We start from the raw sequence: 22,830 nt of genomic DNA on the forward strand, positions 1-22,830 counted from the left end.
TATATTCTGTTATAGAAAATAGTAAGAAATGTGTTAAGGTACGTTGTGCAAGAGTTTCAAAATTATTTAACACCAGCAGTCTTTATAGGATGCCTAAATATACATGTATAATCACTTTTCCAGAAGTAGGGATGTTCCTGTACCGGAACACATGCTCAAGAACATTTCTATGTCCCCTACAGAACTGCACATGCAAGAGCTAAAGCAGATGCTGCAGAACAAGCCTCTCAGTCTGCTCGTCAGGAATGTGATGTTGCTAGAGCAGTTGCCAGAGAACTATCTCCGGGTTTCTATCAACCAGGTGACAGAAGGAATCTTTGCTTTATTTACATAATACAATGCATTATATTGCTTTTAAAAATGAATATTCGTGAATGAATACCTTTGAGATAGTGCGTATTGTCTTCTAAGAACGCATGTCCTGGGAAAGAGGGCAAGACACCTAATATCATATTTTTATTACAGAAAGCTATGGTAACTTTTATATCTTTTGTGTATTTACAAGTTAGTTGTGAGTTAACACTTTAGTATATTGCTAATGCGCTAGCCATCCCTGTGCAAATATAATCCTGGCCACCAATCAATCAGCTCAGAGAAAGACAGGGATTTTCGGAGATGTTTCAGTTCTTTGCAACAGCTCACCCCTACAGCCAGCAGCTTTAAGAGCACATCGTATGTTAATAAAATCTGGTCGTTCCTTTTCTGAATCCTGGCAGTTCCCTACATTTCCTAACTGTAGCTAAGCAACATTTTCTTCTTGGGCTAAAATGTCCTGAAAGTCAATATTGTAGGAAAATATAATTTTACACTATTCTAGTGGAAAAGAGCTTAATCTGTAAAGCAAGATTTCTGACATTTAATGGCCAATCACAGGATAAATCTACAGAACTAATAATCAAAAAAGGGACCTATAAAGCCTAGATCTGCCTGGAGATAAAAAAAATCTGGTAAGAAGACACACCAGTCCTCAATTCTGCATTCTATGAGTCATTCTTCCTCTCTTTAATGCATCACTGGTTTACCTTTGGACTGGAGTCTGGGCATCAGTTTTTTCCAGTCTGATGCCTTTCTGAGCTATCCTGCTAAATTCCCATCCATCCAGCATGAGTAGGGAACTTCAGGTTGGAACAACTATTGTATCCACTGCAAGATTGTTGGTCTTTGTAAAATATGGTTTAGTTTTAAGACTTTTTATTCGTTTATTTTTAATTTAAGTGCAGGATTCAGTTACCTCTTGAGTCAAATAAACTATATCCTTTGTTAAGGCTGAAATTGTGAGCTTTCTCTCACATTAGTTACTTTGAGGAAACCCTTTATAGATAAAAACATATTTACTTCTTGCCATTTTTGTCTTTTATTGTTTGTTTTGTGATATATATTTTTGCAAAATATCCTGAGAATTTTAGCTGAATATACTATAACAGAAAAAAAAAGGTGTAACTGAAATGAGCAAACATAACATATTTTTGATTACAGTTATGTGCATGTATATTTTGTCTATAAATGGTAATAAATTCCAATTTAAGAGAATATATATAGCTTGGGGTTGAACTGTGGAGTCCTTACTGTGCTCTGTACTTGGTTGTTTGCTTTCAGATATTTCATTACTTGACTGGATAACATAGGTCCAATAGTTAGGGATAGGTAGTCCTCAACTGATAACCATTTGTTTAGTGACCATTAAAAGTTACAATGGAACTGAAAGAGTGACTTATGATTGGTCTTTGCACTTATGACCATTGCAGCAGGATCAAAATTCAGACATTTGGCAACTGGAATATATTTATGATGATTGCAACATCCTGGAATCATGTAATTGCCATTTGCGACCTTCCCAGCTGGCTTCTGACAAGCAAAGTCAATGGGAAAGCCAGAATCACCTAATTTTTTTTTATTTACATTTACATTTATATTAATAGCTGCATGATTCACTTAACAACTGTGCTAACTCACTTAACAACATAAAAGGTCATTAAACTGGGCGCAAATCACTTATGAACTACCTTACTTAGCAACAGAAATTCTGGTCCCAATTACGGTTATAAGTTGAAGAGTACATATAATGGAATGTCTGCAAGCAAACAACCAAATCAGATCGCCAATCAATCATCAATCAGAATAGAGCTGGAAGGGATCTTGGAAGTCTTCTAGTCCAACCCCTGCTCAAGTGGGAGATCCTATACCATTTCAGATAGGTGGCTTCCAGTCTTTTCTTAAAAACCACCAGTAATGAAGCACCTACAAGTTCTGAAGGCAAGCTGTTCCATTGGTTAATTGTCCTCACTGTTAGGAAGTTTCTCTTTAATTCCAGGTTGCTTCTCTCCTTGATTAGTTTCCATCTATTGTTTCTTGTCTTGCCTTCTGGTGCTTTGGAAATAAGTTGATCCCCTCTTGTTTGTGAAAGCCTCTCAAATACTGGAATACTGCTATCATGTCACCCCTAGTTCTTCTTTTCTCTGGACTGGCCATACCCAAATCCTGCATCTGTTCTTCATATCTTTTTATCTCCAGACCCTTAATCACCATAGTTGCTCTTTGCACTTTTTCCAAAGTCTCAGCATCTTTTTTGTAATGTGCTGACAAAAACTGAATGCAGTGTTCCAGGTGTGGTCTAACCAAGGATTTATAAAGCGTACTAATACTTCATGTGATTTTGATTCTACGCCTGTTTTTATATAACCAAGGATTGTATTAGCTTTTTTGGCTGCTTCCGCACACTGATGGCTCATATTTAAGTGATTGTCCACTAGGATTCCAAAGTCCATCTCACAGTTGCTCTGAGACAGGTACTGAGAGACAAGATCACAATTATCATATTATTATAATTAATAACTATCATAAATTATAAGATCACAATTATGTTGTTATTATTACTACCATGTTTCTCCAAAAAGACAACCCACCTTGAAAAGAAGCCCTATCACTTTTTTGAGTACATGCGATCAAATTAAGGCCCACCCACAAAATTAGCCCTAATTAAGACCCCATCCACCCGGGGTGCAGGGTGTGGGATGAGGCACCACAAGTAAATAATAAGCTAGGGTAGGGATGGAGAGGGTGTGGAGCTGCCCTACTTACCAGGCCTCGCACACCCCGACACATGCCTCGCCGCCTTCTGCGGCCGCTTCTTCTTCCGGAGCTCTATTATCAGCTGCAGATGCCTTCCGGCAGGCATCTGAAGGTAAAATGGAGGCCGGGACGATGTGTGCAAGTGGTGGCAAGTGGCTGCAGAAAAAGTGGGCCAGCAGTGGGCTCCTGCTGGGTAGCACTCTCAGTGCCACTGCCGCAAGGTGAATCAATAATTAGAAACCTCCAATATGAAGGCTTAGCCGTTTTTTCAGGGGCCAAAAGAAAATAAGATCCAGCCTTCTTTTTGGAGAAACACAGGTATTAATTATATTATGTATTAGGTATTAATTATATTATTATATTATAATTATGTTATTATATATGCGTTCCCACAGAGAGGGACTCCTCAGGGTGCCGTCAGCCAAACAGTGTTGACTGGCGGCCCCCAGGGGGAGGGCCTTCTCTGGGGGGGCTCCTACCCTGTGGAACGAGCTTCCCCTCGGGCTTCGACAACTACCTGACCTTAGGACCTTTCGCCGCGAACTTAAAACCTATTTATTTCGTATGGCTGGACTGGCCTGATTTTAAATTCTAAATTTTAAATTTTAATGGAATTTTGATGGGTTTTAAATTTTTGTAATTTTATGGGGTATAAGGTTATTTTAAATTATTGGCAAATTTGAATCAATTTTTTAAGGGTTGTTTTAATTATGATGTATTTCTGTCTGTATTTTATTTGCCTGTTCACCGCCCTGAGTCCTTCAGGAGAAGGGCGGTATACAAATTAAAACATCATCATCATCATCATCATCATCATCATCATCATCATTATTATTATTATTATTATTATTATTATTATTATTATTATTATTATTATTATTATTATTATCATTATTATTATTATCATTATTATTATTATAAATTATTCTCTATCTTATGTTTTAAAAAGTAACAACATCATTTTTTATAAATGCATATACATTTATTTATTTTACTTCATTCAGTATGATTCAGGCATTTTGTTACCATTTTTGCCAACTAACTGTCATTGTACAAAGTTGTGAGAGCAGCTCTACCTTAGGCTCAACAGAAATAACTCATAAAACATTGGATTTTCAGCCAGCACAACTCCCCAAATGTTCTGTAGTTCAACAGGAACAACAAAAGAGGGAACCATTCTTTAAAGCTGGTTTGGTTTAAGTTTCAAATAAATTTAGTCTCAAAATGTTCATAGCCCTAACTTTTAAAAACATGCTAGGTCAAAAGACTCCTATATGGCTATGTTAATGTGTGCTTTTCCAGCCTGAGTCAACAAAAAAGATATCATTGTATGAGTTATATGGTCCAACGGTCAGGCTTTAATCTGCTACAGTACAGAAAAGGTATTTGTAAGAGTTTCTCTCCTTACAGGTGTATTGCAGAACAATTTAAGATTAGGTGGATTTTCCAGAGTTCATTTTTCTCTCCCAGTCAGCATCACTCCCCAGTGGGAAAAACCATCATTTATCACTATCCTTAATATGTGGTGGGGCAGACCTGGGCAAGCACTGGTGACTGAGGTTTAGCCGCCTGCCAAGTTATCCAGTAGGTGGACAAAGCAAAGGTGCTCTGGAAGACTTGCTAGGTAAATCCATGTCCAAATCTAGCCAGCTGATGCATAATTGATGATCTGTCAGCCATAATTTCATTGACATTGGAAGATTACCAGTAATCTATCTTAAAATTATACATTTTAGACCATATAATTAGGAAAGAATCCTATAATGCACCTGATCTGCTAGTTCTCCAGAATAGACTTTAAATGTAGGAGAAGGGGCAATTCCATCAACAGAATGACTTAGTTGGATTCAATCCAATAATTTCTAACGATTAACTTTATTTCTGACAATTGCAAAAATAAACAGAATATAAAATATCCAAATTAAAACCAAACCAGAAAAGAAAATACAGTCCCTTAATAGCCCTTAAAATGGAATTTGACAGATTGCAGTAGTAAAAATCTAACATTTCTCTCCTAGTCAGCATCGCCAGCCAGATGATATAAACATCCCATAGATATTTAGATAAAGACAATAGGAACTATAATGATTCCTAATCAGTTCACAACACTCAGTTAAAACAGAGATAAAAACAAAATCATCCTTCCTCACCTGGCACCAGCCTCGCAGCTCAACCCACATCTTAGCCTGATGCCTGGGAGAAGTACCAGCTCCTTCAGCATTCCTTCTGTCTTCTGCCACGTATCGTGTGCATTTTTTTTTCTACATAGGGTCTTCCAGGACAGTGTTAGATTTTTTTAGGCTATACTGATGGTTTCTCTGAGACTGGCAGCTCAGCATATCTGGACACCTGTAACCATTGTATTTGGCAGAATATAATAATACTGTATGTTTTTAAACCTGCTGTTGTATTGATACTAATAAATTCAGGGAGAATTGCTTTGAAAATACGCACTTTAGTTTGAAGTATGAATGCTGGACGTTTTTTGCCACCTATATTTGTGTATCATAGTTAGTGCTACACAGTATCTGTATATTTTTAGAACAAATTTTTGTCCAGTTTTAAATTAGCCACTTATAGGACAAAGGGGGGTGTAAATGTTTGCATTCACACACACACACATTCCATTGCAGAAATGCATAGCATAGGGTTTAATTAGAAGTGAATTTTGATTAAATGCCAATAAAATTTACAAAACCTCTAAAAACCACAGAGACAGATTGTTAGTAGCACCAAAATAATACCACCTATATTGCTTTTATTATACAAAGGTAGGAGAGACTAGGAATGTTAATAAAAAAATAGAAATAAATAGCAATTGGGTGAAAGCAAGAAGCTTAAATAAATCAAAATTAATGCTGTGAAACTAATTTAGAGGTGATAGGAGTCAGCACATTAGATGAGAAACCTGATTCTGCACCCATCAAAGTTAACTGCCAAACGCTGCAGGTTCAGCCCATGTAATTGAAACATGATACAAGTGCAAAAGTGCTAATGCTATTTTAGGCTGTGTATGGAAAAGCAGAACGTCATGGAGAAGCAAAGTGATAGTCCCTTCTTTGCATATGTCTGCATTGGATATTGGCAATTGCAGTACTGAAAAGATGGAGAGAAGGTGAAAGGAATTAAAAGAAATAGTAATGGTATAAGTAAGATTTCATTCTGGAAGCTGCTTTGGAAAAATGATCTTGCAGCCTGCATTGCCTTGCAGAAGTTACATGTTTCAAATAGTGGAAAACTTAAATTTCCACTGATAATATTACAACAATTCAGATTGTTCACAGTTAACTATTTTTAAAGTTAACTTTTATTTCTGATATAATTGACATATATGGACTTACTTGTTAAATAGTATCAGTGTGAACTATTTATTTTTTTATCCTATTTAGAAAGCATCCATCTCACAGAATGAATGTAATTTACTCACATGGATATGTAGTGGCAGTTATTTGAGTTCAGAAATTCAAGTTGTGATATAAAATTACAAATACTATATACTTTACTGACACAGATTAGGAAACCAATAATTTTAGTGTATTTCACTATCAGTAGCAGTCTTTATTAAAAGGAAAGCACAAATATAAAAATACTTATAACCAAATTTCTCTTTTCTTACAATAATAAGAAAATGTGGAAATATTTCATTCTTAAAGAAAATAATTCGCAATTACAAAACAGAAACTAAAAATAACAATTTCAAAGTATTACTAGGATATTATTCCTATTATGGATTTTTGCATTTTTATTTTGGGCATTAGGAGTATCTTTTGTGACGTGGTGAAAAAGAGGATTTCCATAAGAAATCCAATAGATTTCCTTCTTGTTTCTTCAATAATTTAGTACTTCTCAAGTTATTGCTGGTTTGTTTTTAATTTCAGGTCCTGATTATATTAAGCAGCGATTTCAGGAAGGAGAAATTAAGGAAAAATTAGAAGAAAAAGCTCAGGAAAATCCTCCTACACCAAAAGAATCTCCTCATTTCTATCGAAAGGGTACTACACCTCCTGAGAGTCCAGAAGAAAGCCATAAGCATAGCTCAGCCTCCTCTGCCAAGCCTTCTCCTGCAGAACAAGGAAGGAGACAGAATTCTACCCCAGAAGACAGACTCATTCAAGAAAAAAAGAATTTAATAAGTGAAAACATTGTACCAGTAGTACACAAACCTGTTATTTCTAAAGCACCTGCTGTGAAAGAGGAAATGATGGCCAAACACCACCAAAAGTTGTCACCTCGCAACAATCCCAAAAGCAAAGAGAATGGAGAGTTGCACGATCATTACCATGGGTATTATGTGAAAACTAATCCAACAGTGTATCCATATGAGATTGGGGAAGATGAGGACCATAGCAACCCATCATCTTCAGCAGTTAAACCAGCAGCATCAGCTCAGAAGCCAAGCCCTACCAGAGCTGGGAATCAATTAGTTGCCAAAGAATCATTAAAGAAATCGGAATCCCTGGCACCAAAGAATCCAGCTAATAATGACTTCTCTTCAATGGAAAACGAAATCAGTTTGGTAGGTATGGTAGATTGAAAGCACTGTAAGAAATGGTTAAAGAATGTTTAGTCTATAAGCAAAGGATACCATGGCCAACTCGCCACAGGACAACTCACCATGGGACAATTCAGTGCTGTATTAATTGATTAATTCAGTCACTTTTATTATTGGTGACCACATTTTCATCTAAATTATTGTAACTCTTGCATTTTCTGATTGACTTTATTTTATTATTATTGGCCATGGTCTGTTGAAATTAATTTAACTTTTGATTTATTGAGTTGTCCTGTGTTGAGTTGGCCGCAGTGAGTTGGCCATGATAGGAGATGGTTGTAGCCTTCAAATATTTATAGGGCTGTTATGTAGAAAAGGAAGTAGGCAGAACCAGTGAGTTAAAATTTCAAGGAATATTAATATTTCAGGCTATGTATCAGGAAATTCTTGATTATGTGAAATATCAGTCAGTGGAAAAAGTTGCTGCATGAGCTAAGAATTACAGTGACATCTCCTTCCTTGGAGGTCTTCAAACAGGCTGGGTAATTAATTGTCAGAGTTACTCTAGTACATTCTGCCCTGACAGAATTTCCCTCTGCACTTCTTATACCAAAGAGATTCAGTGCAGTCTTGAGTTTCTTTCTTGTTCCATCTTCCCTTCCTGGGCTAAATTAATCTTCATTTAACCACTATTACATTCCTTCTTCAAGGTTAGCTGCTTACTCATCTATACTGTCAGGGTTGTAAAAAGAAAATCTTACCAGAAACATAATGAAAAAGTTCACTGACTAAAACAAGGGAAATAAAGCCTTAGTAAATGTGAAATCTTTGGGAATAAAGTATTTTGAATGATTAAAAAAAATGAACTGTTTGGGCTCAGTCAAACAATATATTTGGAGAAAAATCGATGAAGCATTTGAAAAAAGAACACCTTGCCATTAAACTTGAGGGTAGTTTTATTATTCTTTTTGTGGTTTGTGACAGCAAATGGCAGAGGAACTATTGTGTAGATGGAAAATGGATTCAATTAAATATCAAAGTATTCTAAGAGGAGGAAATTGAAAGTGGAAAAGTTTAAATAGTTCAGTAAAACTATGATCTAAATAACCATAAAGAATTACCAGGGGGGAAAAGGCTTTGGAATGGGTTTCACAGTTGTCAGACTTGAATATTATTTTAAAAAAAACTATGAGCAGATTTCAGATATAACAGTGCGTGAAAGGAAACCTATGAATATTTTAGGGCTAGAAATGTTTTTCTTTCCCATTCCCCCTTGCAGAAAAGAGAGATTGGAGAAAAGGGGATTACAAGATAATAAGCAGGTACACAAAGGGAACATAATGAAGTGTTTCAGTGTTTTGAATTTTTAAAGGTATAAAATACCTTTACAAAGGTGGTCTTCAACTTAGGACCATTCAACTAGAACTATTTAAAGTTATAATAGTGCTGAAAAAAGTTACTTATGACTAATCCTTGTACTTATAACTGTCGCAGTGTTTCCACAGTCATATGACCATGATTTGGACACTGGGACACCAGCTCACATTTACCTTGGTTGTAGCATCCCAAGATCACGTGATCACTATTTGTGAGCAACATCAATGGGAAAATCAGCAGGAAAGGTCACAAATCACAATTACGGGTTGTAAAATCAAGTGTGGTCACATGATGCCTCATTTAACAACTGCACCACTTAATGATGAATTTTCTGTCCCAGACATGAAAACTACCTGTAATAGTAGTTTAATGAGCTTAGGAGTTATTAGCCATGGTAATAAATATAAAGAGAGAGAGAGAGAGAAACATACATATGCATATTTTACTAAAGGTTATTCTCAGACATGAACAGCATTGTGAAAATCATATTTATGCACATATGTCATAAATAAGCTTTTCTAAATACAAGATATCAGCTTAATAAAATAATCTTTGTCTTACCTCTTCCTAGACTATTTCAGTAAAAAAAAAATCTATCCCATGTGCCATGCCTCAGCAGAAAGAACGGCAAAAATAAAAAACCCTATTGGAGATAAAATCCAATGAGCTGTGATATTTGTAAAATATGAAAAGCTTTCTTCCTCTTGCTTTCCTCCTCCTCCTCTCTCCCTCCCTCTCTCTCCCTGTCTCTCCCCACTCCCTCCTTTTCTCCCCCCCACCCCCCGTGGAAATAAAATTACCGGTAACTATGCTTGAATGAAGAGAACTGTCTAATAAGTTAGACCATTACAACTAATCCTTCCAGCCCACAATAGAAGAGATTTTTCCAAGGCTAATTCCTTATTTGGATTACTAATGCAGATCATTGAGAAATGTATTAATGTAAAAAAAAATGTGTTTGTTGATTTAAAGAACCCACACATTGAAAATTATATGCATATATGGAGTGGAAAACTGATTAATGAACATAGAACAGTAAATAATGAAAGGTAAATGAAATGCTTAGCAAATGGTTCAATAATGAGCAATGACTGATAAAAGTATCTGTAAAGCCTTCTTAGTTATCTGAAATATTTACTGATAAGTGCATAAAGCCGTGATGGTGAACCTATGGCACGCATGCTACCTGTGGCATGCGGAGCCATTTCTGCAGGCACACAAGCCATCACCCTAGTTCAGCTCCACTGCACATGCGTGCATGTCTCCCGACAGCCAACTGATTTTCGGGTCTCTGCCCTGCATACGGAAGACGCGCACGCATGCCCATGGCGCCCCACCCCTCCCAGGAGTCTCCACACTGCCTGTTTTGGATGCCAGGTAAGCACACGCCTCTGGGAGGGCAAAAAATGGAGCTACTGAAAGTTTGGAAACAGGCCGTTTCCAGCTGGGGGAGGCCGTTTTCGCCCTCCTGGAGGCTCCAGGATAACCTCCAGAGCCACTGGACGGCAAAAAACAGGCCTACCGAAAGTCTGAAAATGGGCTGTTTCCAGCCTCCGGCTCCAGACAGTGAGGGGAGGCTGTTTTTGCCTTCCCCAGGCTCCAGGAAAGCTTCCAGAGCCTGGGGAGGGTGAAAAATGGGCCTAACAGGCCTACAGGAAGTCCAGAAGCAAGCCATTTCCGGCCTCCAGAGGCTTTAGGGAAGCCTGCTAGGTCCAAAATGGGATGTGGGGGGGGGGTCATGCGTGCATGTGCACGGGGGCACAAAGGGCATTGCATTATGGGTGTGGGCACGCACACATGCGACACCATCCCCCACACGTTCCCCCCACTTTTGGTATGTGACAGCAAAAAGTTTTGCCATCACTGACATAAAGAATGCTTCTCCTGTGCACTGCTTGGAGAGTCCAAGCATGGATTAAATTCTTTGGCCATGCCTCTTCCTCCAGGCCGAACCTCAGTTTTTTCAACTGCCTAGAGAGCCAGTATTTGCTTAAACAATTAAATTGATTAATTTGGACATTCTAACTAAATTACTTCTAAATTTGGCTGGAATGTTGTGAGAGTTTGGAACAAGGAAGGCGGCCATTACAGACAAGTGTTGCCAGTTTTCACATGCTTTTGGTGGTGGTGTTTGTAACCGGTGTTGCCGGTTTTGCACCTTTGCCACTGCAGCTGCTTCTGCAGCTTGCCTGAGCTTACAAACTGTGTTGCCAGTTTGGCACTAATCCTGTGGCCTGAACTATGCAGTGAGTACTTTGCCTTATTGATCAGTAATACAAATCTCTTTTAATACTGTGTGATTTAACGAGCTATTACTACCAATGATTCCAGCCATAATGGATTCTATTAGTACTAATTCTGCTGACTCCTCCCCCAGACAGCAGATGGCTAAGTGTGTTGAGCCACAAAAGGCGAGACCAGCAGCCAAAGGGCCTTCTACTAGATCAAAGGCCAAACATTCTAAATCAGCTTCTTCAGCAACTGACAATGATGCCCAGAGAAGGCAGAAAGCCTTGGAAAAACAGTTTGCAAAAGCAGGCAGAGGCTGCAAGGGCTCCAGGGGCTTCTGGGAGCACTAGTGGGGCTTGCATGTCATCGGACATGGAGAAGCCATCTCAAACACTATTGGATGACCAGCTAAACTGGTCTCCTAATGTGATTACGGAGCTGCAGGAATTTCAGCCAACCTCCTATGAGGAAGCAGGTGATCCTGGCTCTGGCTTTTCTGCATCAGGATTGCACGCTATGGCTGGCAGTCATACTTCTGCTCCATCTGCCACATTTACTCCGACTGTGGCGGGACTCCGCCCTCGGGAGAATTTGGACCAGGGTTTGTCTGTAGAATTGTGTAATGTGATTACTCAGACTATTGCACAAGGCATTGACACAGCTCTACACCAAAGGGGGTTAATAGGATCATTTCCTCATCATCACTTCCAACCAAGAACTGGGTTATCTGTGAGAACTACATTACCCGCCCCATTCAACGCAAAGCGAGGCCTCGCTTGAAGGGGGAGAAACAATAGGAGACTTTGAATTCTCAGAGGATGAAGGTGTCTCCCCAGACAAACCCACTTATTCTGGGCTATTCTGCCCTAATCTGTTTAAGACCTTATTATTTAAGGCCAAAGCGATAGCCAATATGGGGAGAACTGACAGTCTAGTTGACAATGTCATAGCATCTTAGGACCCCTGTGCCAGCTTCTTTACGGAGGAGCTCACAGCACAGGAAGTGATTTCCTCACCCAAATTTTTTGTAGATGTCATACAAAGCAGTGGGATCAGCCTGATTCCATTCCTGCTTTTAGTGGAATGGACAAAAGGATGTACACAGCAGAGCAAGAGCTAGAAGAGCTCCTGCAGATTCCAGCTGCCCCACTGGCCACCTTAGCTTCAGCTGCCATTCTGCCTTCAGACACTGAAGAAGAGTTAAAAGCAGAAGACAGGAAAGCAGAGCTGTTGGCCCGTAAAACTCACCAGGCTGCTGCCTGGGTGATTAGATCAGCCACAGCAGCTTCCTTCTTTTCGAGGACTTCGCTATTATGGCTGCGTCAAATGCAGGTTAGAGCCTCTCCAGAGGATTTAAGGCTGCAGCAGGACATTAGTAAATTTATCGCAGCAGCCGAGTACTCGGCTGACGCGATCCTAAATGCAGCCAAATTTGCCTCAATGGCCCTGGCGTCTAATGTTACCTCCAGGCTTCGCCAGTGGCAAGCTGACACTAAATCAAAATGGAGATTAGCATCAGCTCCATTTAAGGGAGGTCAACTCTTTGGGAAAGTATTGGACCTCATCCTAGTGGAAGAGAAAGATAAGAGGAAGTCTCTTCTGCATATTTACAAAAGAGCGGAAAGAAGGCCTACTCCATATTACCGGAGGCAGCACTTTCGTGGATCTGAGGTAGGATTCTCCGCCCCACACTACCAGAGGCCATGCCCACAGTGTATGGACTGGTCAAAAGACAGGGCCATCCTTTCTGGATAGGGCTCGGCAACCCCAATCCAAATGGCCCTTCAGGGGTGTCAGTTCCAGGCCCTACCGCTGCTCCAAATGACTCTCAGTCACATGTCCCCATTGGCTGCCGGTTGAAGCTGTTTGCCAGCCAGTGGCAGGACCATGACAGATGCTTGGGCACTGCAAACAGTGAGGCTCACTCTGGAATTTTGCTCAACCCCATCATGATGTTTCATTCCCATGCCCAGGGATGTCACCAAGTGCCCCATGCCCAGGGATGTCACCAAGAGGACTCTAATGGAGGTCGAGATCCAGCATCTGCTGGACATCAGGGTCATAGAACCGGTGCCAGTACACCAAAGAGACCTAGGGTTTTATTCAGTCCTCTTTCTGATTCCCAAAAATTCGTGGGGGCAGAGAGCCATTTTGAATTTAAAGGACCTCAATATACACATAAAGTATAAAAGGTTCAAGATGCAATCCCTGTACACCATTTTGGGTTGCATCAGACAGGGAGATCTTCTGACTTCAATAGATCTCAAGGAGGCATATCTCCATGTACCAATCAGGCTGTCCCACAGGAAGTTCCTCAGGTTTTCATTTGCAGGCAACCATTGGCAGTACAGGGTACTGCCCTTCGGCCTTTCCTCAGCCCCGTGAACATTTACCAAATTGTTAGATGTCATTGCAGCCCATCTGTGGCTGAGGCCCAGAAGGCTCCAATGCTATCTAGGTGATGTCTTAATTCAGTCATCGTCCTTAAGACTGGCAGAACAGGGTCTTCAAATCATGGTCCAAACTCTCCAGGATCACGGATTTTCCATGAACTGGGAGAAAAGCCACATGGTACCTTCCACCATCATCACCCATTTGGGGGCGGTGATCAACACACAGACGTCACAGGTATTCCTGTCTCAGGAACATCTAGTCAATATAAAGGACATGGTGAGGCAGGTAAAGGTCTTAAAAAGAGCACCTTTGATCCTGCTTTCCCAATTATTTTGAAAAATGATCTCATGTTTAACGATAGTTCCGGGGGCTCGTTTGCATGCATGACCCTTGCAATGGCTACTCTTACCCAGCCAGAGATCAAGGCACAGCAATTCACTGATCAGGATTTCCAGGCAGATAGTCTGGTTCTTGGACTGGTAGCTGTCAGGAGCCATGAATAAAGGCAGTCTGTTTCAGGAAACTTCCTGGACAATTCTCACCTTGGGCACCAACCTCTTCGGCTGGGGCGCCCACTTGGATTCCAGGATGACCCAAGGTCGGTGGTCGCAACAGGAGCTGCTTCACAACATCAATTGGCTCAAACTGAGGGCGACACTTTCAGACACAATTGATGGGCCAGCGTGTGCTGCTCCTTACCAACAATGTGACAGGCAAAGTACATGTCAACAGACAGGGCGGCACTCGCTCCAGGGATCTGATGCGTGAGGCGCAGGCCTTCGGTCTTTGGGCGGAATAACATCTGCTGAAACTACGAGCAAAACACATTTCTGGTGCAGACAACACTCAAGCAGACTGGTTGAGCAGAACAACCATCGACCAGTCTGAATGGCGACTCCACCCAGATCTTTTCCACCAAATAACAGTCAAGTTCAGAACCCCAACCTTGGATTTATTTGCCAGCCCACAAAACTCACAACTTCTGAGATTTTTCTCCAGATTCCAGACTCAGTCAGCGGAGGGCACCTATGCCCTCTGTTGCTGATGACCAGCCAAACTCCTATATGCATTCCTTCTGACTCCTCTAATTCTGAGGGTCATCAGGAAGATCTTAAAGGAGGAAGTGGAGGTAATTCTGGTGGCACCCCACGGGCCCTGGCATCCATGGTTCGCGGATCTGGTGGCGCTATCCATCGCAAGGCCATGGAAGATTCCACCGCACAGGATCTCCCTCAGTCAAGGGGATCTACAACATCCAGACCCCCAGTGGCTCCAATTGGCCGCTTGGCACTTGAGAGGGAGATCCTCAGAACTGGACAATTTTCAAATAAAGTAATTTTTACTATTCTTGCAGCACGGAAGGACTCTACAAACAGAATATATGAAGCCACATGTGCTTCATTCTGTCACTGGTGCGTTAAGGACAAATTGAGTCTGACTTCTGCGACTGTGCACAGGCCCTGGACTTTTTACAAGTGGGTCTTGAGAAGGGACTATCCACAAACACTCTCCACAGGCAGGTGGCAGCCTTGGCCATAGTCCTGCCTGGTGAAGGAATGACCTCTTTTTCCCAGCACCCTAGGGTGTGTAGTTTTTTGAAAGAGATCTCCAACCTGTTGCCCCCAGCAGTACATAGATACCCATCTTGGGATCTGTCAGTGGTGTTGCAGGCACTCATGTCTCCACCGTTTGAACCCTTGACCTTGACCAGCCTCAGACTACTTACCTTCAAGATGACCTTTCTGATCACGATAACATCATCACGCAGAATTTCGGAGCTGGCAGCACTTTCTGTGCGACCTGACTTATGTATTATTCACCCAAATAGGGTCATTCTCCGTCTCAATCCAACCTTTGTTCCAAAAATTAACACCTGGTTTCACAGGGCGCAGACTTATTTTACCAGACTTTTGCCCGAAACCCAAACATCCACACGAAAAACTGTGGCATACCCTGGATGTCCACAGGGCCGTTCGCAGGTACATAAAGTGTACAGTTCCATTTCAACAAACAGAATCGCTGTTCGTTTCTTTCCAGCCCAGGTCGATCGGCAAGAAGGTTTCCCCATCTACCAATGGGTGCTGGCTAAAGGCGTGTATCGCTCTGGCCTATGAACCAACTATGAGCCAGGCCCACACTACACCACGGCAGGGAACACTCTACCAAAAGTGCGGCCACCACAGTGGCCTGGGCTACGCAGGCTTCAATTTTGGAAATTTGCAGGGCATCCACATGGCCTTTTCCCTCTCCATTTGTCAGAAATTACAAATTGGACATGTTTGCCTCGGCTGAGGCGGTGTTTGGATGAAGGGTGCTACAACAGGTTCTGCTGACTGAGTGGACCCTGAACCAAGCTGTTTCCTGCCCTTCAACAATTTAGCTATCCCATGCTTGTACTCTCCAACCAGCGCACAGGAGAAGGAACATTGGACTTACCTGAACGTTCTTTCTATGTACGCTGCAGGAGAGTCCAACCCCACCCTGGTTCTGGTACATATCTATGTATATCCCCTACTGATGCACCCCTAACATGATCAGAATGCAAAAAAGAAGTAATTACTAATTAATTTGTGGGGAAAATCTGAATGATTTTCAGAAAATATTAGACAATATGATGGAACAAGAATATGGCTCTGACATTCATGTATCCAAAACCAGGGTAATTATGTTTGACAGGGAAAAATGCTTTGAATAATTCCAAGTTATATATACATGGTTAAAAATGATGGCAGACAGATGGGAAGCATATAAATTTAATAAATAAATAAATAGTTTACATTTGTAAAAATGTTCAGTAAAAATGGAAAAATGAGGAATTACTGTACCATAAAGAAATTAAAATGGCTGTGTTTAAGAATAAATTCTTGTCTGTTTAGAAGTGAAAGATGTGTACATAAAACTTAAAAGTTGAACACAGTAGGAATCTGGTACTTGAGGTTGCGGTAACAGAAAAGATGGGATCAAGAATGAATGGGTCCTGGATTAATGTGGTTTGAATGAATGACCAGTATAAAAGGGCATTCTGAAATGATTTGGTCATATCAAGAGAATGGATGAGGATCCAATTGCAAAACAAATGCATGACGGACGAGGAACAGGAAGACAATGGAAATCATAGGTAGATTTAATATATTCTAAAAGACAGAAATCAGAAGTGGAAAAGGTTCCATCTGAAGGAGCTTATGAATATCATGGATGTTATGGTTACATAGATAGAATGAATGATGTTAGTATAAACTAATTTTACATATTTTCCCCCCTTGTCTCACGTTCTTAATTTTTTTGTCTTAACTAGTTCTTACTTCTTCTTTGCATTCTGCATAATGTTACTTTTCTTGAAAGAGCACTATATGATGTACGTATTTGAGAGCCCAGATATACTGTACAATGATAAAAAGAAGAGATGAGATGGGCATAGCCCTTCAGAGCCTTCCCCTTCGTTGTACTTCATAAATAGTGAGATTCTGTTCATAAAATACACCTGCAACTAAAATCAGCGAGAAAACTGTTCTTTCTTAACTGACCCTCTTTTAATATGTACAATAGTTCCTACCAGCCAACGTATCATAATGTCTGAGGGGGAAAAAAGAGCTAAATTTTGTATTTTTCTCTTTTGTACACCTTAAGCTTACTGTTATACAAGGACAATTCTCCAGGCATGAATAAAGCTTTTCTATTATAGCTTCCTTATAAACACCTGCTCCAATCAGTCACTGAAAGCAGAGACTAATTTTACCTTTTTCTATTTTAAGCCATGGCTGATCACTAAGCCCTTATTTATGGTGCTTCACCCTAAAGCATTCTGGAGTCACACTGTTAATGTTTTAAAAGACACAAGTTGAGCTGCACTTTGGATTTTATTATAGAGCAGTCTGTTTGCATTTTTTATTGTTTAAAGCACCTCCAATTATATGAGTGTCTTCTTCTGTTCTTCCTGATGTGTGAAGCATTCCTTTTATTTTATTTCTTGATTTACGTGGTTATATTTCTATTTCAGCTGAATCAAAGGGCTCTCAAACTTCTTTGAAGCAAGTGTCATACTTGAGCAATTCACCACAGGCCACATTTGGAAATATAGGAAGAGTAAAACAAAGAAGGAAACAATGAGGAAATTACTAAATTTGAAATTGCTCTAGCAAGGCAGGATCTTAATTAAACATAATTAAATTATAATTAAATTCATTAAAGCATGGATGGTATTGCTTCCCGTGTTTTTAATTTTCTTTTAATAATGTAGTTTGGAGTTTTAGAAGAGCCTCACCCAAGACTTTTAGGAGCCTCATATCAATCCTTTACTATCATCAGCAGTACTGACATTATGTACTAGGAATCTGACAAAAATTACCATTAAAAGAGAATGTCTATGGCTCAGGGTTGAATTGTGGAATCCCTAGAGATCTCTGAGCTGGGTTGTTTGACATTTCATTACCCAACTAGATAACATCAGCAAACACCAAACTCTAGTTTACACTGTCATTATCTCGTTGGATAATAAAATGTCCATAATCAAATAGCAAAATTCAGAGAGCATCAAAAAATAACCATCTTTATACTCTCAAGCAGGGGTCATAGTTAGTGCTGAGTTGAAGTTGAAACATGTATTACGGATATCATTAAATGCAACAGAGACTGATTTATATTTTGCCAAAACCAGTTAGGCTTATGACAGCTTATAAAACACACTTAAAATATAATATACCAATAAAATGTCTACTGTATAATAACATACAGGTAAGTTCTCAATGTACAACCACAATTGAGCCCAACATTTCTGTTGCTAAATGAGACGGTTGTTAAGTGAGTTTTGCTCCGTTTTATGATCTTCCTTATCACATTTGTTAAGTGAATCATTGCAGTTATTAAGTTAGTAAATATTAGTAAAATTAGATATTAAGTAAATCTGGCTTTCCCATTGACTTTGCTTGTCAGAAGGTCACAAAAGGTGACTGCATACCAGAACATTGTAGCCGTCATAAATATGAGCCAGTTGTCAAAAAACTGAATTTTGATCCCTTGACCATAAATCACCTTTTTCAGTGCCTTTGTAACTTTGAATGGCCACTAAATGAACTGTTGTAAGGTAAGGACTACCTGTAATACTAAAATCCCCATAACCAAATAACAGTAATCAATAACAAGTACTGTCCTAAATGAATGAATGAATTTCATCATTTTATCAGAACCAGAATATGAAACACCATTCTTCAAAAGAATTTGTTTTGTACTATGGAGATATATGTGCCAGTGTCAGCTATCTTTAGGAATAGCATGAGAGTATTTCATAACAATGAAATGGTTAACATGAATACAATCTGGAAAAGCAGATATTGATATAAATAATTTAAAAAGCAGGCTAGTTAGAGCAATAGTCTTCCCTATAATGATGTAATGGGTATGAAGATGGACACTAAGATTGGCTGATCGAAAAAGAATTGATGCTTTTGAACTGTGGTGCTGGCATAAATTACTTCATATATTATGGGCAGCCAGAGTAACTAACAGAGAGATGTTAAATTGTATAAAATTGGACACATCATTAGACACTAAAATCATAAAATGACATCTGATTTACTTTGGCCATGTCATATGTGCAAATTTGTTGGAGAAGGCAATGATGCTAGGAATAGTTAATGGAACAAGAAGAAGGGGCAAGAAAAGAACATGCCAGCTTGATAAACATCAAATCTGATACAAAGTTGAACATCAACAATTAAGAAGCTGTGCTTGATAGGGTAGCATGGAGAGCACTTGCCTATAAAGTCGTCAAGAGTCGGATACAGCTAAATGGTTAAAACAACAACAATTGCATAACAAAAACCAGAATAACAGAAATGAAAATTATATTATATTAATCCTTTGAAGCTATTTCTGTTAATTGTAATGAAACTACATTGTATTTGTAACATAAGCTCTTTGGAATTCAAAACTATATTGGAACAAATGTCAGTATTGTGAAGATATACAATGATCAAAAATCTTTTGTTTTAATATTTGTAGAGATTAATAGTTTGATGTTGATAGACATAAAAGCATCTGGAAATCATACCTTTATTTACATCTACAATTTAAACTGTTTGATGTTATACAGCTATTCATTCTTTTCACAGCATTTCCTGATTTCTCAAGGAAAAAAATTAATTCAGATGACAGTATCATAGTTATTTACTTTATATACATGTAACAAAGACATTTTTGGACATCTCAGAAAATAAATGTAATGTGAATTTTTAAACAGGAGCAAGGTTTTTGATTTCAAAATCTTTCATTTCTCAAAGGTTTCGTAAGGTCCATAACAGGTGTTTTAATTCTGTCATTATGAAATAATTTGACACATTTTATTTATTTTGCAAGTGTAATCACATCTTTTTTTTTTCATTTTTTAGGGTCCTAATTCAATCATGATTGTCATGGTAATGCTCTTGAATATTGGCTTAGCCATTCTTTTTGTCCATTTCCTAACTTGATTGGAATTAAGAAAGGTAAGAATGCTCTTGTACTTCCCATACAGAAATTCTACCCTTCCCCAACACTTTTCCATTTTAAAATGATTTGTAAACTTTCATGACTCCCTAATTTAATTTTGGCTATGCCTGAATGTGATTCAACATAGTTACTTAATGATATAACTGTTTTGATCCTTCAGTGAAGTCATGACAACTAGTGGCGTAAGCCCACAGTTCTCAGCAGTTGTGTCATCAGCCTTTTTAATGGCACGAGTCATGTTCAGACACAGGGAAGGAGGCATGGAATTAGGATGGGACACGAGAAATGTGGAAACTTGGAAAATTCAGCCCAAGGGCTTTTGAGGTCCTCTGAAAGCTGAAGCAAGCAGCCACTGTTGGGGGGGAAAAAATCATCATCATACACACCAGCTTTCTGAAGCACTCCAACAAATAAAGTGTGTTGGTTACTCCATCTGTTTGAACAGAGAGTGTAACTAAACTGGAAATGTACGGAGCTGCACTTTTGTTGATGGAACCGAACAGCTGCCTTACTATTTTGCTGTCTGATGTTTTTGGTGGGGGAGATGGGAAAGTGACTGCCAGAGGAATGTGTTCAGAGGATTCTGTTGCTGTGGAAGAGATTCCAGTATTCACTCCTATCTCATTAGAAGAAATAGTTAGCAGCATCACTCACCAGTCTTATTCCATTACCTGCTGCTTTTAAAATCTCTGCCATTTTCTGGGAGATTGCATTTCATTTGCTTATGCATGATTTCTGCTCACTTGCTATTTATTTAAAGCCTTTGTACAGCAGTAATATAAGAATGTTGACCAGCCTGGAAAACTTCACTGGTTTTTAACCTGTATTGGAGAAAACAAATAAAGCCTGTGCTATAAGCACAGTGAGAATATTTTCTGGCAAGATCTATTTCTACATAATAATTATTTTAAAATGTAAGAAAAGTCATTTTTCAGGATTAGCAGGCAATACACTATGATGAACTTTAAGCCATAGCTTATATCTTCCTGGTGATACCAGCAAGTTGAATTATTTAAAATGCTGTAGGGTTTATCAAGCTATAACAGCATGCTGAATTAGCAAAGTGGGAGACTTTGAGAAGCGTTTTGCCAGTTAGTCAGCAATGTGAGATTTTGCCCAGTTGCATTTAAATTCTACTAGGATTAAAGCCTTGCCTGATTATACAGTGAAACCTGTTAATTCAACTTATCATACATAACCATTTTTAAAGATTATACTTCATGTTGAATACATTCAGGTAGAGCATTTAAATCTTTAACAATGTCTATCAGCTTGATGCCTATAATGTTGCTAAACAAAGTCTGTCATCTTACCTCAGCCACTCAAAACTTTAAGCCTCAAATTTTAATTTGATTCTTTGTGTCAGTTAGATGTACAGTCCTTTGTTTTGATGATGTGATCCATGTTTTACGCTCCCCAATGAAATAAATGTAGTAAAGGAGCATGCTTATTTATTTATCAGAAAACTACACGGTGTGATCATTTGGAAAGTCAGCATTTTAATTTGAAATAAAATTAGGACTGGTTTTCTTTTATTTTTAGCTCTTAGAAATTATGCTTTTCAATAGATATTTAATACTATTGTATATTATTATTAATGATTATTATTACTAATACTATTATTTGCATGGTTTAGTAGAAAGGTTTCTCATAATTACATTAGTTATCACAAAAGGCAGCCCATTCTAACTGAAATGGTTTGGAGTAATTCTCAGAAATTGGAGCTGCTAGTGCAGGAAAATAATATAGTGGCATTTTTTGCAGAAATGGGTTGACAGTCCTGTATTTTGACCAGTACGGAAATGAGAAGAACACAAAAAGACAGCAAATGAAATGTAACAAGTATATTTTTTTAAAGAAGCAAAACATAGTTTACTTATACATTTAGAAAAATATTTCTTCATTAAGAATCAGAACATTGAATTTTAACAAGCCTTATGTAAACATGCTTATCTACAACATGCCCCAATTAAGTTGTTGATTATGCTAATTTTGTAACACAATATTACATGTGTATTTAAAAATCCAAAAAGTATGGCTTTTGAAAATTTATAAATTAAACATGTTGTTTCTGTTTATAAATATGATTTATAAGCTTTTTTAAGAGTAAAGCTCCAATAAAAAATTGTTAGTATTTTTCTAAAATGTGCATTGCTGTATTTTACATAAAAGGTTATTTATAGCTGGTTGTAATATTGTACACTACATTTTGGACAGCTTATAATCCTGCCAATGTATTTAAATACGTCACTTTGTCTATTTAAAATTTCTTGCTGTGAATGAACTCTTTTATCTAATGAGCTGCTTTATTTATAATTTCTGGAAACCAAAATGGATAATGTACAGTTTCATAACTGTATTTGCTCTAATTAAAGAATAGTATTGGTTACAAATGTGTAGATGTCCTTTATTCATTCTCATTCTCTCTCTCTCTCTCTCTCTCTCGCTTTTTTTAAAAGGAAAACTAAATAGTTTACAAATAAAACACATCTATCTTACAAGTTCAGCTTTATTTTGGTTATATAGACAATATGTCATATTAGGTTCCCTTAGAAATCAGTATACAAAATGACAGAAATACTTTTACAATGCTGTTTTCCAAAATATAATGCTATCTTTATCACATTCATTGAAGCAAAGCATTGATTCATTGAGTGAATGTTATATTTTCTCTATATACCTTCACTCTTTGTCCCATAAACTTACGGGACAAAACAGAATCTATGTGTAGCCTTTCAAATTCTGTCTACAAAGGATTTGAGTGTATAACAGTATGAAGACCTGTA

The 22,830-nt window shown here is 38.5% G+C and overlaps 1 protein-coding gene across 4 annotated transcripts in view; it reads left to right on the forward strand.

Annotated features, from left to right (window-relative positions):
* Window positions 1–22,452, forward strand: part of JPH1 (junctophilin 1) — a 64,542-nt gene extending 42,090 nt beyond the window's left edge. Inside the window, exons 3-6 of one of the 4 annotated variants that reach the window (XM_058176892.1) lie at window positions 183–301; window positions 6,948–7,585; window positions 19,945–20,040; window positions 21,809–22,452. In XM_058176892.1, the coding sequence (XP_058032875.1) occupies window positions 183–301; window positions 6,948–7,585; window positions 19,945–20,025 (838 nt within the window). In that variant the 3' untranslated portion in view covers window positions 20,026–20,040; window positions 21,809–22,452. Of the gene's footprint in view, window positions 1–182; window positions 302–6,947; window positions 7,586–19,944; window positions 20,041–20,204; window positions 21,077–21,808 lie in introns of those variants that run through there. The other 3 variants (XM_058176891.1, XM_058176894.1, XR_009154378.1) reach the window with 3 other exon arrangements.
* The last annotated feature ends 378 nt before the right edge of the window (window positions 22,453–22,830 follow it).

This window comes from Ahaetulla prasina, chromosome 3, assembly GCF_028640845.1.
Source record: "Ahaetulla prasina isolate Xishuangbanna chromosome 3, ASM2864084v1, whole genome shotgun sequence".
Lineage (NCBI taxonomy): Eukaryota > Metazoa > Chordata > Lepidosauria > Squamata > Colubridae > Ahaetulla > Ahaetulla prasina.